At 44.9% G+C, this 18,574-nt stretch overlaps 1 protein-coding gene across 1 annotated transcript in view; it reads left to right on the top strand.

Moving 5' to 3' along the window:
* The window catches only part of pex7 (peroxisomal biogenesis factor 7), a 52,644-nt gene that overhangs the window by 16,749 nt on the left and 17,321 nt on the right, over positions 1-18,574 (top strand). The window contains exons 7-9 of the mRNA XM_038276814.1: positions 7,949-8,055; positions 8,352-8,465; positions 11,645-11,700. Of these exons, the coding sequence (XP_038132742.1) occupies positions 7,949-8,055; positions 8,352-8,465; positions 11,645-11,700 (277 nt within the window). The remainder of the gene's footprint in view (positions 1-7,948; positions 8,056-8,351; positions 8,466-11,644; positions 11,701-18,574) is intronic.

The following is an 18,574-nucleotide window of genomic DNA, read 5'->3' as shown; positions in this document are numbered from 1 at the left end:
CCTGGACAGAGAGAGGGGTCCATCTTGGACAGAGAGGGGGTGTCCATCTTGGACAGAGAGGAGGGGGTCCATCCTGGACAGAGAGGGGGGGTCCATCTTGGACAGAGAGGGGGGGGTCCATCTTGGATAGAGGGGAGGGGGTCCATCTTGGACAGAGAGGGGGGGTCCATCTTGGACAGAGAGGAGGGGGTCCATCCTGGACAGAGAGGAGGGGTCCATCCTGGACAGAGAGAGGGGGAGGGGTCCATCCTGGACAGAGAGAGGGGTCCATCCTGGACAGAGAGAGGGGTCCATCTTGGACAGAGAGGGGGGGTCCATCTTGGACAGAGAGGAGGGGTCCATCCTGGACAGAGAGAGGGGGAGGGGTCCATCCTGGACAGAGAGAGGGGTCAATCTTGGACAGAGAGAGGGGGAGGGGTCCATCCTGGACAGAGAGAGGGGTCCATCCTGGACAGAGAGAGGGGTCCATCCTGGACAGAGAGAGGGGGAGGGGTCCATCCTGGACAGAGAGGAGGGGTCCATCCTGGACAGAGAGAGGGGTCCATCCTGGACAGAGAGAGGGGGAGGGGTCCATCCTGGACAGAGAGAGGGGTCCATCCTGGACAGAGAGAGGGGTCCATCCTGGACAGAGAGGGGGGGAGGGGTCCATCCTGGACAGAGAGAGGGGTCCATCCTGGACAGAGAGAGGGGTCCATCCTGGACAGAGAGAGGGGTCCATCTTGGACAGAGAGGGGGGGAGGGGTCCATCCTGGACAGAGAGAGGGGTCCATCCTGGACAGAGAGAGGGGTCCATCCTGGACAGAGAGAGGGGTCCATCTTGGACAGAGAGGAGGGGTCCATCCTGGACAGAGAGGGGGGGGAGGGGTCCATCCTGGACAGAGAGAGGGGTCCATCCTGGACAGAGAGAGGGGTCCATCCTGGACAGAGAGAGGGGTCCATCTTGGACAGAGAGGGGGGGTCCATCCTGGACAGAGAGAGGGGTCCATCTTGGACAGAGAGGGGGGGTCCATCCTGGACAGAGAGGGGGGGAGGGGTCCATCCTGGACAGAGAGAGGGGTCCATCCTGGACAGAGAGAGGGGTCCATCCTTGACAGAGAGAGGGGTCCATCTTGGACAGAGAGGAGGGGTCCATCTTGGACAGAGAGAGGGGTCCATCTTGGACAGAGAGGGGGGGTCCATCTTGGACAGAGAGGGGGGGAGGGGTCCATCCTGGACAGAGAGAGGGGTCCATCCTTGACAGAGAGAGGGGTCCATCTTGGACAGAGAGGGGGGGTCCATCTTGGACAGAGAGGGGGGGAGGGGTCCATCCTGGACAGAGAGAGGGGTCCATCCTGGACAGAGAGAGGGGTCCATCTTGGACAGAGAGGGGGGGTCCATCTTGGACAGAGAGGGGGGGAGGGGTCCATCCTGGACAGAGAGAGGGGTCCATCTTGGACAGAGAGGGGGGGTCCATCTTGGACAGAGAGGGGGGGAGGGGTCCATCCTGGACAGAGAGAGGGGTCCATCCTTGACAGAGAGAGGGGTCCATCCTGGACAGAGAGAGGGGTCCATCCTGGACAGAGAGAGGGGTCCATCTTGGACAGAGAGGAGGGGTCCATCCTGGACAGAGAGAGGGGTCCATCTTGGACAGAGAGAGGGGTCCATCCTGGACAGAGAGAGGGGTCCATCTTGGACAGAGAGAGGGGTCCATCCTGGACAGAGAGAGGGGTCCATCCTGGACAGAGAGAGGGGTCCATCTTGGACAGAGAGGAGGGGTCCATCCTGGACAGAGAGAGGGGTCCATCTTGGACAGAGAGGGGTCCATCCTGGACAGAGAGAGGGGTCCATCTTGGACAGAGAGGAGGGGTCCATCCTGGACAGAGAGAGGGGTCCATCTTGGACAGAGAGGGGGGTCCATCTTGGGACAGAGAGAGGGGTCCATCCTGGACAGAGAGAGGGGTCCATCCTGGACAGAGAGAGGGGTCCATCTTGGACAGAGAGGGGGGTCCATCTTGGGACAGAGAGAGGGGTCCATCCTGGACAGAGAGAGGGGTCCATCCTGGACAGAGAGAGGGGTCCATCCTTGACAGAGAGAGGGGTCCATCTTGGACAGGTCTCCAGTCCATTGCAGGGCAGCACAGAGACAAACAACCATTCACTCACACCTAAGGAGGATCTAGAGAAGCTAGTTAGCGTAGCCAGAACCTTCTAGGTCTCAGCAGCGGTGCCCCCCCCTGCGTCACTGAGCAGCCCCATTCCTTTATCATGTTTCTATAATTTCATCCATCCAGCCAAAGCTAAACTTGAAGGGCGGTAAAGCGGTGGGAGCGTCCACTGCTCCTCCCTCACCTCCTGCTGCTTTGTGACATTTGCTCCACGATAAACATTAAATAATATTGTAGATTTAAGCACTTTTAGTCTTTTTTATAGTCAGCGTCCGTCTCTGATGCACCGGAGACTTTTCCAGTCGTCAATATGCGACCTTTAGGGAGCGAGCGTTGATGAACCAGCAGTTTGATGGTCAGGTCTCCCTGGAAAAACAGATTCTATCTGAAGGGACTTCCTGGTAAAATAAAGGTTAAATAAATAAAAACTAAATGGTCCTTCTGGGTCAGATGATTGTGTGGAGCAGCAGAGTTGTGTTGATGTCCTGCGGCGGTGACAGTGACGGCCATCGGCACCGTGTGGATCAGACACCAGATGTTCTCTTTGATTTGAGGCTGATTAAAACAAAGAAAACTAAAATCAACTATCAGATCCCAGCGTCACATGGGCCTCTGTGCCAGAGCTCACGAGACCCAGCGGCCGGTTGAAGACTTTCCCTGCTCTCCAGAGGAAGAATCTGGGAAAGGTCAGAGTCACAGACGCTGCTTTGATCTGGTCCCTTTCCTCGAGGACTATCGCTCTGTACATGGGCCGTCCGCACTAACCAGTGCACCACTAACCAGTGAAAGCACGCCATTCATCAGTTATTGATCACCGGCTGAATCAGAACTGGCAAAAATCCAAGGATGGATGGATGGATGGATGGATGATGGATGGATGGACCCAGCCAATCTCTGGGTCTCTGTTTTGTTTCCATCCAGATCTGCTGCTTGTTGCTATCTGCATAGTTTATGATGTTAGATGCTGTTCCCCCCCCCCCCCCCCCCCCCCCAGTGAATGTCTTGTAGAATATTCACGTGTTGGAGAAGATAAGCTGTGAAGGTGGTGACCCTGCTCTTTCGGGTTTTAAAGGGCATTTTTTCAGCCCCCCCCTTTAAAAGGGCCTGTTTTCTTCACCTCACCCTAACCTGTGCCCCCCCAACTGCCTTGAATATTAAAATAAAAAAAACCGGTTTTGAAATCCCAGATATGGAGGAAAACGGAAAAAACCCCAAACCCGGGAGGGGATTGGGGACGGGAAATTGACGGGACTGCCCCTGATGGAGGGGGTTTCAGCCAGCACAGGGGTCCTCTAAACCAACCCCCTGGAGCGGGATCTTAGCTTTTAAAACCGGGGACAAAAGCCCCCAGGTTTTGAGATGGAAACATTAAAATTTTGGGGAAGAACTGTTTACTGTGGGGTTTTTAAATTTATTCCTGAATTTTTTAAATCCCCATTTTTTTCTTTTCCCTCAACCCTTTAAGATAAGTTTACAGAAAAAGAGCTGCAAGAACCTAAGAAAAAGGGCATGCAGGCCTGCAGAGAGTCTCTGTCCTCTCAGGGACAGAGGCTGATGGTCCTCAGGTCCTCAAAAACCATCATTTCCAATTTCTGTCCCCTTTTACATCAGTCACAATGGTGCTGGTCCCTTTTTCCCCCTGCGTCTGCAGGCAAAAAACAATAGTAAACAATGTCTGTGCCCTCTCCCTTTTCACTTTTGGGGGGCTTTTTTTTTTAAAAGGATGGTTCACATTTAGCTTTACTGAAGGTTTTTTAAACTGCTTTTACGGGCGGGGCAAAAAATGTCCAACAAGATTATAGAAATTTGATCGGGGCTGATCCGGCGTGTTGGTTTTAAGGGTTTTAATTGGTCAGGGATGATTTTGGTAGGGGTTTTAAATGGCCCAGGGAGGATTAGTAATTTTTTAAAATATTTTAATTTGGTCGGGGAAATGATTTAGTAATGGTTAATGGGTTAATGGTCAAAAAAGATCTAGAAATTGGTTAAGGGTTTTAATGGTAAAGGGATAAATCTGGTAATGGTTAAGGGTTTAAATTTGGTCGGGGGTGATCTAGAAATGGTTAATGGTTAATGGTAAAGGGATGATCTGGTAAGGGTTTAATTGGTTAATGGTCGGGGATGATCTGGAAGGGTTAATTTTAAATTTGGTCGGGGATGTTTCTGGTAAGGGTTTAAAATGGTCAGGAAGTTTGGGTATGGTTAATGGTCGGGTTGTTCTGGTAAGGGTTTAAAAGGTTAATGGTCAGGGTGTTTCTAGTAATGGTTAATGGTTAATGGTCGGGGATGATTTGGTAAAGGGTTTAAATGATTTAAATGGTCGGGGGATGTTCTGGTAAGGGTTTTTAATGGTCAGGGATAAAGGGGGTAAGGGTTAGGGTTTTATGGTCAGGGATAAATTTTTGGTAAATGGTTAAGGGTTTCGGGATAAATTTGGTTTAATGGTTAAGGGTTATGGTCAGGGTGTTTCTAGTAAAGGGGTTTTAAATTTTTTCAGGGGATGACCCTAGTTTTGGTTAAGGGTTAAGGGTTTTCAGGGATGAACTGGAAAGGGGAAATTTGGTTATGGTCAGGGATGATCTGGTAATGGTTAATGGTCAGGGATGATCTGGTAATGGTTAATGGTCAGGGATGATCTGGTAATGGTTAATGGTTATGGTCAGGGATGATCTGGTAATGGTTAATGGTCAGGGATGATCTGGTAATGGTTAATGGTCAGGGATGATCTGGTAATGGTTAATGGTTATGGTCAGGGATGATCTGGTAATGGTTAATGGTCAGGGATGATCTGGTAATGGTTAATGGTTAATGGTCAGGGATGATCTGGTAATGGTTAATGGTTATGGTCAGGGATGATCTGGTAATGGTTAATGGTCAGGGATGATCTGGTAATGGTTAATGGTTATGGTCAGGGATGATCTGGTAATGGTTAATGGTCAGGGATGATCTGGTAATGGTTAATGGTCAGGGATGATCTGGTAATGGTTAATGGTTATGGTCAGGGATGATCTGGTAATGGTTAATGGTCAGGGATGATCTGGTAATGGTTAATGGTTATGGTCAGGGATGATCTGGTAATGGTTAATGGTTAATGGTCAGGGATGATCTGGTAATGGTTAATGGTTATGGTCAGGGATGATCTGGTAATGGTTAATGGTCAGGGATGATCTGGTAATGGTTAATGGTTATGGTCAGGGATGATCTGGTAATGGTTAATGGTCAGGGATGATCTGGTAATGGTTAATGGTCAGGGATGATCTGGTAATGGTTAATGGTTATGGTCAGGGATGATCTGGTAATGGTTAATGGTCAGGGATGATCTGGTAATGGTTAATGGTTATGGTCAGGGATGATCTGGTAATGGTTAATGGTCAGGGATGATCTGGTAATGGTTAATGGTTAATGGTCAGGGATGATCTGGTAATGGTTAATGGTCAGGGATGATCTGGTAATGGTTAATGGTTATGGTCAGGGATGATCTGGTAATGGTTAATGGTCAGGGATGATCTGGTAATGGTTAATGGTCAGGGATGATCTGGTAATGGTTAATGGTTATGGTGGTAGTAAATGTCTACCTACATACACTATATTGCCAAAAGTATTTGCTCACCTGCCTTGACTCACATATGAGCTTAAGTGACATCCCGTTCCTAATCCATAGGGTTCAATATGACGTCGGTCCACCCTTTGCAGCTAGAACAGCTTCAACTCTTCTGGGAAGGCTGTCCACAAGGTTTAGGAGTGTGTTTATGGGAATTTTTGACCATTCTTCCAGAAGCGCATTTGTGAGGTCGCACACTGATGTTGGACGAGAAGGCCTGGCTCTCAGTCTCCGCTCTAATTCATCCCAAAGGTGTTCTATCGGGTTGAGGTCAGGACTCTGTGCAGGCCAGTCAAGTTCATCCACACCAGACTCTGTCATCCATGTCTTTATGGACCTTGCTTTGTGCACTGGTGCACAGTCATGTTGGAAGAGGAAGGGGCCAGCTCCAAACTGTTCCCACAAAGTTGGGAGCATGGAATTGTCCAAAATGTCTTGGTATGCTGAAGCATTCAGAGTTCCTTTCACTGGAACTAAGGGGCCAAGCCCAGCTCCTGAAAAACAACCTCACACCATAATCCCCCCTCCACCAAACTTTACACTTGGCACAATGCAGTCAGACAAGTACCGTTCTCCTGGCAACCGCCAAACCCAGACCCGTCCATCAGATTGCCAGATGGAGAAGCGCGATTCGTCACTCCAGAGAACGCGTCTCCACTGCTCTAGAGTCCAGTGGCGGCGTGCTGTACACCACCGCATCCGACGCTTTGCATTGCACTTGGTGATGTATGGCTTGGATGCAGCTGCTCGACCATGGAAACCCATTCCATGAAGCTCTCTGCGCACTGTTCTTGAGCTAATCTGAAGGCCACATGAAGTTTGGAGGTCTGTAGTGATTGACTCTGCAGAAAGTTGGCGACCTCTTCGCACTATGCGCGTCAGCATCCGCTGACCCCGCTCCGTCAGTTTACGTGGCCTACCACTTCGTGGCTGAGTTGCTGTCGTTCCCAAACACTTCCATTTTCTTATAATACAGCTGACAGTTGACTGTGGAATATTTAGGAGCGAGGAAATTTCACGACTGGATTTGTTGCACAGGTGGCATCCTATCACAGTTCCACGCTGGAATTCACTGAGCTCCTGAGAGCGACCCATTCTTTCACAAATGTTTGTAAAAACAGTCTTCATGCCTAGGTGCTTGAATTTATACACCTGTGGCCATGGAAGTGATTGGAACACCTGATTCCAATAATTTGGATGGGTGAGCAAATACTTTTGGCAATATAGTGTATATCAGTGATATAAAATGTGTTCTCAGGTTAAAGGTGTGACTGTTGGAGCTGCTTTCTGTGCTTCATTAGCAGATCAGGCTCAGTTTTCTCCATCATCGCTGATCTGAGACGGTTAGCCCCCCCCCTTCATGGTTTCAGCTGCTGCTGCAAAGGAAACACTGCAGCCCCCCCACTCATCCACTGGAGCTGGAGGACTCTGTGAAACCAGAAGCATTTCTGAGAGTCTGAATGAGGGGGGGGGGGTGAAAATCAAGCAGTTTTCTTTCTACTCTTAAATGCAGCTCAGTTAGATCTGAGTTTAGGCTTCAGGCTTTGCTCTGTGATGGATGTAGTTTATAAAAGTGTTGCTATTGTCCTGCTAGTGACATTGTTGACCTTTTTTCCTCCAGCTGGTTCTGACCCAGACACTCCTCATTCCTGACCCCAACTGTGTTGAAAGGAAATTCCTTCAGTGTTTTAGGTAGATGTTGTCCTTAAGGTGGAGATTTATACTTTCAAACCAGATCGTCTGCATAGGTCGTACTGAGCCTGGTTCTGCTGCAGGTTTCCTCTCCACACTCGCTGCATGCATGCTCAGTGTGAGGGATTGCTGAACAGTCAGTGTTTGCTGTCTCATCCAGTAAAGTCGGATCCAATCAGCTTTGAACCTTTAATCTGAGCAGGTGATCTAGTTGGACTGATTGAATCTAGATGCATGGCGCCATAACTCTATGAGAAACTGTTTATTTTCTTTCTTTTTCTCTTTTAAATCCGTATCCTTTAATTAATCCTCATTTATGTTGATTATTTTCCATGCTTTATAGAAGCTGTGATCTATGCTCTATTCTCCTCTGTCCCGTTCCGGCCCTGACATCCATTCCAGACCAGATCTTCTCTGGATCTGTCCCATTCCCAGAGGACCCAGCTGCTATCTGTTTGGCTGCGTTCTCACAGTGCATTCTGGGTAAACTTCTGCTGTACGCTTGTTTCAGGAGACGGGACGCTCAGAGTTTGGGATGTTAAGGCCGCCCTGTGCCGATTGGCTGTCCCTGCTCACAAAGCGGAGATCCTGAGCTGTGATTGGTGTAAATATGACCAGGTGAGCATCTATCAACCCTCCTTCATCCAGCTGGACCAACTTCATTTATTTTATTTTTGAATAAGAGTAGGAGGACGTTTCTCTGACTTACTGCCATCAAATTATTTTATTTATTTATTTTAGACTTGATCAGCTTTATTCAGCGATATTAAAACGATACTAAAATTAGTTTTAGTGCAGCTTTCCAGACCGTAAACGAACATTTCCGTTCCATAAAGTCCAGCAGTGATCAAATCATTGGATTGAAATGGTTTTCTTTGAACCTTTGACGTATTTCTGGATATTTATCTGAGCAGAATCTGTTGGCCACCGGTTCTGTGGACTGCAGCGTGTGCGTTTGGGACCTGAGGAACGTCCGACAACCCGTCAGCCGCCTGCTGGGACACACCTACGCCGTCCGCAGGGTCAAGGTAGGTGGAGGACTGTGCTGGTGTTACTGGTTCCAATGGCTGGAAAAATCAAAAACAATCTAGAAATAACTAAATATTTCTTAAATGAAGTGTATTTGCCTTTACTTTAAGCAGGAAAGTGTAATAATTTATTAATGGAACGAGTATTTTTACTCTTAAAATTAGAAAATTCGATAATATGCAGCTTAAATGAGAAAATGCAATTGTTCTTATTTTAAATGTTAATATTTTTGTGTCTCACTTTCCTCCTCAATAAAAAAAAAACTAATCTAGCTGTAAAGTTTTTGCAGTTCAGGGTCTGATCCTAAACTGTTTCTCTGATCAGACCTGAGTGACGTTCTGTTTGTCCTGACGGCATCAAACCGCCATTTTAATGGACCTAATAGGAACACACGGTGGGGGGGGTAAATGCTCTGTGTTCACTGCAGAATCTAGAATCCAATTATCTGCATGGCAGCGGCTGACTGACCGCTTGATGCTCAGAGGGGAATAGAAGCGCTGCTTCAGCTGGGTCGCCCTGAAGGGAGGCAGGCATCGCCGATCGATGGAGACGACTCATCACCGCCGTTAGACGGCGTGAAGGGATCAGTGTCCTGCTGCTGGTCCAGCAGGGAGGGGGGGGGAACTGGTGACTGCATTACCAGCCCGGATCGTCACCCCTCCTCCAATCAGGAGCTGGTCGGCTCCAGTTCCTCCGCTTCATGGTGGAACATCTCTAAAGAACCTGCTGCCCTCCTCCATCTGTCTGCTGATTGGCTCATGGCTTCGCTGGAGGAGGAACCAGAGGAGCAGAACCTCCATCTAAGCAGGAAACTGGATCCAGCCAAGTCTCTGGGTTCTGGAAGGTTCTGGGAGGCAGCTGCAGGCTTGGCTGTGCCTCTCTTTTGAGACCAAAGCTCTCTGAGGCCCCCCAGTAAAGACCGCCCAGTCTAACCAGAGCCGAACGTCGCCACCGTCCTGTTAACCCCGTCCTTCCTCTGTGTCTCTGAGCCGCCCTGATCTGGAACAACCAGCAGGTTCCAGACCCAAACAGCCTCTTAGTTCTAGTCCTGAGGTGGTTCTGCTAACCTTTGACCTCCCAGGTTACACCCTCACCCTCAGAGCTTCATCCTCTGCTAAAACCAAAATAAGTTCAGGATCCAGTTCTAAGACTGTTGGTTCTGATTTTACGGTTCTGTCTGTAACCTTTGGTGACCTGGAGGCGGCTGGGAGGAAGGAGGATGAATTTCTACATAGATTTCACCCTAAACATCGTCCATCAGTCTGTGATCAGTGCCACCTGCTGATGAGGAAGCTGAACCTGCCAGAAGCAGAGAGGAGGAAGAACAAATTCACTGCTTAGTTTGCTGAGATGATTCTCTGTGTCTGAAAATCACTGAACAGACCAGAGACTCCGCCCACACCGCCAGGAGCTTAATATACCTGAGAGAAACTGACCGTTTCTAAGGAATCTGATGAGGAATGGATGAATGAATGAATGATGCGTGGATGATGAATGAATGAATGATGGATGGATGAATGAATGAATGAATGATGGATGAATGATGAATGGATGATGAATGAATGAATGATGGGTGGATGATGAATGAATGATGGGTGGATGATGAATGAATGAATGATGAATGAATGAATGATGCGTGGATGATGAATGAATGAATGATGGGTGGATGATGAATGAATGAATGATGGATGGATGATGAATGGATGATGAATGAATAGATGATGGGTGGATGATGAATGAATAGATGATGGATGGATGATGAATTAATGAATGATGGGTGGATGATGAATGAATGAATGATGGATGGATGAATGAATGATGAATGAATGAATGATGCGTGGATGATGAATGAATGAATGATGGGTGGATGATGAATGAATGAATGATGGATGGATGATGAATGGATGATGAATGAATAGATGATGGGTGGATGATGAATGAATAGATGATGGGTGGATGATGAATTAATGAATGATGGATGGATGAATGAATGAATGAATGATGGATGAATGATGAATGGATGATGAATGAATGAATGATGGGTGGATGATGAATGAATGAATGATGGATGGATGATGAATGAATGAATGATGGGTGGATGATGAATGAATGATGGATGGATGATGAATGGATGATGAATGAATAGATGATGGGTGGATGATGAATTAATGAATGATGGGTGGATGATGAATGAATGAATGATGGATGGATGAATGAATGAATGAATGATGGATGAATGATGAATGGATGATGAATGAATGAATGATGAATGGATGATGAATGAATAGATGATGGGTGGATGATGAATTAATGAATGATGGGTGGATGATGAATGAATGAATGATGGATGGATGAATGATGGATGAATGATGAATGGATGATGAATGAATGAATGATGGGTGGATGATGAATGAATGAATGAATGATGGATGGATGATGAATGGATGATGAATGAATAGATGATGGGTGGATGATGAATGAATAGATGATGGGTGGATGATGAATTAATGAATGATGGGTGGATGATGAATGAATGAATGATGGATGGATGAATGAATGAATGAATGATGGATGAATGATGAATGGATGATGAATGAATGAATGATGGGTGGATGATGAATGAATGATGGGTGGATGATGAATGAATGAATGATGAATGAATGAATGATGCGTGGATGATGAATGAATGAATGATGGGTGGATGATGAATGAATGAATGATGGATGGATGATGAATGGATGATGAATGAATAGATGATGGGTGGATGATGAATGAATAGATGATGGGTGGATGATGAATTAATGAATGATGGGTGGATGATGAATGAATGAATGATGGATGGATGAATGAATGAATGAATGATGGATGAATGATGAATGGATGATGAATGAATGAATGATGGGTGGATGATGAATGAATGAATGATGGATGGATGATGAATGGATGATGAATGAATGAATGATGGGTGGATGATGAATGAATGAATGATGGATGGATGAATGAATGAATGAATGATGGATGGATGAATGAATGAATGAATGAATGATGGATGAATGATGAATGAATGATGGGTGGATGATGAATGAATGGATGATGAATGAATGAATGATGGATGGATGATGAATGAATAGATGATGAATAGATGATGCGGTTGTAACCCGGATTGTTTCCTCCCCAGTTTTCTCCGTTCAGTCAGACGCTGCTGGCCTCCTGCTCCTACGACTTCACGGTCCGGTAGGTTCCATTCAGTTACGCCTCAAACATCTTTGAGTTTTTATTCTCTTAACAGATCTGTTCATTTTTCTACATTTAAATTTTCATTCACAAACAAAGAAGTTCAGCATGTTTACGCTATAAAATGGAAACGAAGACGTTGAAGCTAAACAGGAAACTTCTGAATGTTTCATTTCTAAGTTGATATTAAATCCCATTCTGCTCCTTCTGATTGGCTGGAGGGAGGGAGGGAGGGAGGAGTGATGATGATGATGATGATGATGGAGGGAGGTGGTGTGTAACATGAAGACATGATGAGCTGCAAACAAACTGGTTGTAACGTAACTTCAAACTGTTCAATAGAGAAAAAATTAAGTATCTTTAATTTATATGTAACTTTTTGAGAAGTTATTTTATATCCTTAAATTTGAATTGGTTTAGTTAATTTTCTGTTAAATGCCGTTAGAATAAAAACTCCTGTTTAGCTGCAGCAGAATGGATCAACTCTAAGGAAAGCCTTTCATTCAGAATCAAATAAACAAAAACTGCTGTCGATAAATTGTCAGTAAATATTCCATAAAATAAATAAATTCCCAGTCGGCGTGCGCGTGCACGTGACTCACGCTGAGTCACGTGCACGTGCACGTGACTCAGCCTGGGTCTGTGTTGCTGACAGAGAATCTGTTCAGCTTTTGTCTAGAAGTAGATGAACTCCTCCGATCAGGGAGTCCATGTTTGAAGGGCAGGAAGTAAAAAACAATGATTAGTTTAAGGAAGAGTTTCAATGTTTCTAATGAATAATAATAAACAATAAATAAATAAAGTTGTTTATCTTTACCATATAAAAAAAGAAGCCTTTTCAGGAAAGGAATGTCGTCTCATCAGTCGCCCCACTTCATTCGTCACAAACTTTCCTCATCAACATACTTTTCACAATTTAATTTAGTTTTTTTAGTAATTTAACTTTAGGTTAATTCCTCCATTTTACAGGTTTTTTCAGTTTTAAACTTTTAATTTCACCTTATTTTATGCCCTACTTACTTTTTTTGTAATAATTTTGTCGTTTTTTTTTATTTTTAGCTATAATTTATTAATTTCCTGTAAAAATTTAGAGTTTTGTTTCTTTAAAAGCACCGTTGAAATTAAACTTCATTATTATAACTTAGTATAGTGTAAGTTTAATGTATAATAAAGTATAAATATGTTTAGTATCAGGTTTAAACTCTGCCTTTTTGACTTCTTATTTTAACCCTTTTCTCTCTGGAGCTCAGAGTTTCTTTGAACTCTCCTCTCATCCATCATTTTAAACTGTTTTTTTTCTTTAAATCTGCAAGTTTCTTATCTTACCTTCTTTTTTAGCCTCTAACTTCAACTTTGTTTATCTTATCTTTAACATTTTTCTATTGCAACATTAGATCAAAAATGTCTCCTTGGGCAGTTGACATTTCCCTGGAACCTTGCCTTTTGTTTTTCTACCATAGAACTGCAAAACCTTTCCCATTATCTACAGGTAATTTACTGGTTTCCAATATGCACACCATTCCTCTGGTGCCGACCTGGATAACTGGGGGGGGATCCCACTCTAGATTACCAACGTCTCAGTAAAATGAAGTACCTTCTGGTGGCGCCTACACCCTTCCTCTCACCCTTAGAGAGAGCCTCACGTTCCTCTGCGAGGTCTTTTGGTTCACAGGCGGGAAAAAAAAGGCTGTCCATCAGAGCGGCGTTTCACCGTGTTATCGATCCGCTGGCTCTCTGCTGAGTAGAGGTTTTATTATGAGCTGATTCACACAGTCAGGCTTCATTCTTTGAGTCTCTCAGTGATGAGATGTTTTCTTTGCTCCTCCACTGAAAGTCTGACCTTATAAAGACGGACCGTTTATTTCGGTATCGGCCGATTCTATCATTCCTCCTTCAGATCACCTGATGCTCCATCTGTCTGCTTTCTATGGCTCATGTTTGGATGCATCTGTTTATAAAAGTTTATTTTCTCATGACATTGAGACCCGTGTAACATTTGGCGTCAATTATTCATTTTTATCGTGTAATCAGAGGAAATCTGCAGCGGACGTCGTGGTTTGGTGGTAAATTCTGTGTATCAGTATTAAAAACCTGCATCCTTTGATCTGAGCCGGACCTCACAAACACATTAAACCCAAACCTGTCCTCCAGGTGACGCGCCCAGCAGCAGACAGTCAGGTGAAGGTTATAAGCCCCTCCCCTTCCTGAAAAAGGCTGAGAATCAAAGCTCAGACGCCTGGAAGGCTCTGTATTCAGGCCGTCTCTGATCACAGACGCTTGAAGTTTTCTACGTTGTTACCATGGTTACTGCCTCATTTCCTGCTCACAGGTCCGGTGATCGCAGGGTTACCTGTAACCGCGGTGACCTGTTGAATAAAAGAGCCAATCACAGACAGGTTGAGATCATCAGCTGATGAGGGCAGCATGTTTGCTCTAATGACTCCACCGTAATTATGCTTTGCTTTCTACGGTGTGATGAGTAAATATGGTGAAAGTTGACAGTCTGATGATTTCATTACTAATCTGATTCTCTCTGTTGTGTTCGGCTCATTAAAGCCTCTGCTGTGTAAACACACCTGCTCAGAGCGCAGGAAGCTCGTTACAGGACGCAGCTTTTCTCTGTTCCACCTGCAGCTTCTTTAAATGCTGCTGTATGGAGTGAATTTTGCTCCATCATTATATCCATTATCCAAAAAACATCTTGTAAATTAAAACATAATAAAAATGAAATCAAGAAATGAAACTTTGCTTATTTAGCTGTTTTCTCCGAACAGATTTAATATTTTTACATTTTATATTTTAAAATGACAGATTTTATATTTTCACATGTTGATTATTGAAGCTATATTAGTTCTACAAATTTTTCACATTTTCTACATTTCTTTTCAAATTTCTATTTTTCGGAAACTTTCTCTACTTTATTTTCCTTCTGCATTTGACGGATCCACAGATTCTCTTGGTTTCCAGCCTGATCCAAACGCTCGCTCGCAGACCAATAGAAATACGTCTTTGCTCTCTCTCCAGAGGAAAGCCCGCCCCCATTCTGGAAAGGAATGTAGTTTGTAAAAATCTAACTAAAGAACAGAAAAAAGAAAATATAAAATATTTTTTAAAATAGATATGAAAAGAAAAATGTAGAAGTACAATCTGTAAAAAGTCTAAAAAAACAACAACTTTGTCTTAAAACCTTTTTATGATTAAAACATTTTCATAGCTTCATTTGTAGATTGCATTTTTTGCTTTTCAAATATCTATAAATAAACCTTTTTTATTCGCTTGCAACACTAATGGAACAAATTTAACTCCATACTGGTGACTATCAAAGTAAAATACTTTGATCCGAACGCTGCAGAGTTAGGCGTGTCGTGCCTGTGTGGTCGTTCTTCATGCTCACTCCGTCCTAATGATTAGCAGGGGTCATGACCTCGTGGTTCTGGTCTCCGTTGGTTACGTATTTAAATGAAGACTCAGCGGCCGTCTTATCTTGGAGTAAAGCTGTAGGTAATTGTTTCTGCCCTGCTGTGTTTGTTTCTGGCTAATTTCCTGTTTTAACTGAATAATAATGACGATCGTCTGGCTGTGAAATCACCCACATAAGCAGAGCTGAGAGACGCTCAGACCATTTATCTCTGACTTATTTTCTAATACTTTGACTCTAACAGCTTTTGTGCATTAATCCATCTTATCAAAACCAAACATTTTCTACAATAAATTTATATCAGTCTATAAAAGAACTTGATATAGAATAAATTTCTCAGTAATCTTAATATATGATTGGAATAACAGCATTAGATGATTGACAGGCGAAAAACAAGAACAAAAACAGTAATACAAACACAGTAAATATGGCAGAAAACCCGCTCGAAAAAGACGGAAGCGCTCCAGACCACTAGAGGGAGCTGAACAAGAAGAAACCAAACCCTCCGTTCAAACAGGAAGTACATTTTTGATGCAGAATGGAGATGTTTGTTATCTTTCACTTCATTGTCAAATAAATCTTCTCATTGTATCAAATAATTTAATTACATTTTCTATTCAGTTTATTTCTATAGCTCCAATCCACATCATGTCATCTCAGGTCACTTTATAGATCCAGATCAACCAGATCATCCAGTCAGATTGATTCTTTTCTATCTAAGGAAAACCAGCTGATTGCATCGACTCATTGACTCTTCAGCAATCCCTCACACTAAGCATGCTTGTAGCGACAGTGGAGAGGAAAAACTCCCTTTGAACAGGAAGAAACCTCCAGCAGAACCAGGCTCAGTGTGAGCGGCCATCTGCTGAGGCCCACTGGGGTTCAAGGAGACAGAAGCAGACATAGAAAAAGAAGCATAGATACAAAAGGCAACTGTCAACCAGCTCCACAGGCGGCCCCGTCCAGGAAACACACAGCCAGGCAGACGAGCTCCGAGCCAGCTCCCATGTCAGAGGATGAAGAGAGCACATCCAGTTAGTCACAGTCAGAGAAACAGGACTACACTGGAAAACAGGCCAAGCTCCAACATCTAGAAACAAAGGTGTTGATGGCAGCAGCACAGCTGATATTTCTCTCCAGGATGGAGTCACAGCCAAACAGGAACAGACCAGATGAAGCTACTATGAGAAAAATATATTGCTTATAGACATTAGTGAATAAACATTACTAAATAATTCTTCCAAAGCTCTGATGGCTTCACAAAGTCAACACTCCGTTGATTCAAACCAAAATAAGATGCACAGTGCTGAAGCATCCTTCTTCTGTTCTACTGAAAGCAGCAGGTTAGGGTAGCAGGGTGACCTCACCAAGATGGCGCCCATAGTTTCTGTGCTGCGACAGTCAATGTGGGGTCTACTCTTATTTCTGCGTCTATGGTCCAGACCGGGACAGCGTGGGAGGGGGCTGGACGGTTTGTCTGCTGGAAGGGGAAGTCCGCCATGTTTGAAGCTCATGCTGCTGCGTCCAGGCTGCTCTGTAAACATCACGCTCATGTTTTCTTTAAATAATTGATCATGTTTGCTCTAGATAATCACTTCTCTACTCGTTGGGATTAATTTCCTGTTTGAACACAGTCATAGCAGCTTTCAGCTCGTGACTCGTCCAAACAAGCAACCTTTGAATATTCCATGGAAATGTTCATTTGTCTGGTGTGTTCAGCCCACATGTTTTACTCCCGGTCCACTGGGGCTGAACCGCTCTCAGATTAAAAACACAAAGGCGACGAGTGAAAGGACGGCTCCACTGACTGAAACACAAAAGATGGGAAATAATTACCTAACAGTGCAAACAAAGGCCAGCTTTAGTTTACCTGCGCTGCACATCAGGCATGCTTTACTCCCACCACAGCTTCAGCTCTGAGCCGGCTGACACCACATCATTATCTGCAGTAATCTGGTCTGGATTAAGCTTCCATTACTTTATTTTATTTTTTATTTCTAATTCCCCGTCCCTGCAGCTAAATGATGATCAGATATTTCAACATGGCGTAACAGCAGCACAAACACAAACCTTAGGTGGCTTTAATTCCTGAACTGATACCTCCATACCTGCCTGGGTAGAAGCTAACGTCAGTGGTTGGTTGGTTGGTTGGTTGGTTGGATGGTTGGTTGGTTGGTTGGTTGGTTGGTTGGTTGGATTGGTTGGATGGTTGGTTGGTTGGTTGGTTGGATAGGTGCTTGGTTGGTTGGTTGGTTGGTTGGTTGGTTGGTTGGTTGGTTGGTTGGTTGGTTGGTTGGTTGGTTGGTTGGTTGGATAGGTGCTTGGTTGAATGGTTGGTTGGATGGTTGAATGGTTGGATGGGTGCTTGGTTGGTTGGTTGGTTGGTTGGTTGTTTGGTTGGTTGGTTGGTTGGTTGTTTGGTTGGTTGGTTGGTTGGTTGGTTGGTTGGTTGGTTGGTTGGTTGGTTGGATAGGTGCTTGGTTGAATGGTTGGTTTGATGGTTGGATGGTTGGTTGGTTGGTTGGTTGGTTGGTTGTTTGGTTGGTTGGTTGGTTGGATAGGTGCTTGGTTGAATGGTTGGTTGGATGGTTGAATGGTTGGATGGGTGCTTGGTTGGTTGGTTGGATGGTTGGTTGGTTGGTTGGTTGGTTGGTTGGTTGGTTGGTTGGATAGGTGCTTGGTTGAATGGTTGGTTTGATGGTTGGATGGGTGATTGGTTGGTTGGATGGTTGGTTGGTTGGTTGGTTGGTTGGTTGGTTAGTTGGTTGGTTGGTTGGTTGGATAGGTGCTTGGTTGAATGGTTGGTTTGATGGTTGGATGGTTGGTTGGTTGGATGGTTGGTTGGTTGGATAGGTGCTTGGTTGAATGGTTGGTTGGATGGTTGAATGGTTGGATGGGTGCTTGGTTGGTTGGTTGGTTGGATGGGTGCTTGGTTGGTTGGTTGGTTGGTTGGTTGGTTGGTTGAATGGTTGGATGGGTGCTTGGTTGGTTGGATGGGTGCTTGGTTGGTTGGTTGGTTGGATGGATGCTTGGTTGGTTGGTTGGTTGGATGGGTGCTTGGTTGGTTGGTTGGATGGATGGATGCTTGGTTGGTTGGTTGGTTGGATGGGTGCTTGGTTGGTTGGTTGGTTGGTTGGATGGATGCTTGGTTGGTTGGATAGGTGCTTGGTTGGTTGGTTGGTTGGTTGGTTGGTTGGTTGGTTGGATGGGTGCTTGGTTGGTTGGATGGGTGCTTGGTTGGTTGGTTGGATGGATGCTTGGTTGGTTGGATAGGTGCTTGGTTGGTTGGTTGGATGGTTGGTTGGTTGGTTGAATGGTTGGATGGGTGCTTGGTTGGTTGGATGGGTGCTTGGTTGGTTGGATAGGTGCTTGGTTGGTTGGTTGGTTGGATGGTTGGATAGGTGCTTGGTTGAATGGTTGGTTTGATGGTTGGATGGTTGGATGGATGCTTGGTTG

This window comes from Cyprinodon tularosa, unplaced genomic scaffold (assembly GCF_016077235.1).
Source record: "Cyprinodon tularosa strain WSP-4 unplaced genomic scaffold, ASM1607723v1 ctg1276, whole genome shotgun sequence".
In the NCBI taxonomy this organism is placed as follows: domain Eukaryota; kingdom Metazoa; phylum Chordata; class Actinopteri; order Cyprinodontiformes; family Cyprinodontidae; genus Cyprinodon; species Cyprinodon tularosa.
This window is presented reverse-complemented; position numbering and strand designations above follow the sequence as displayed.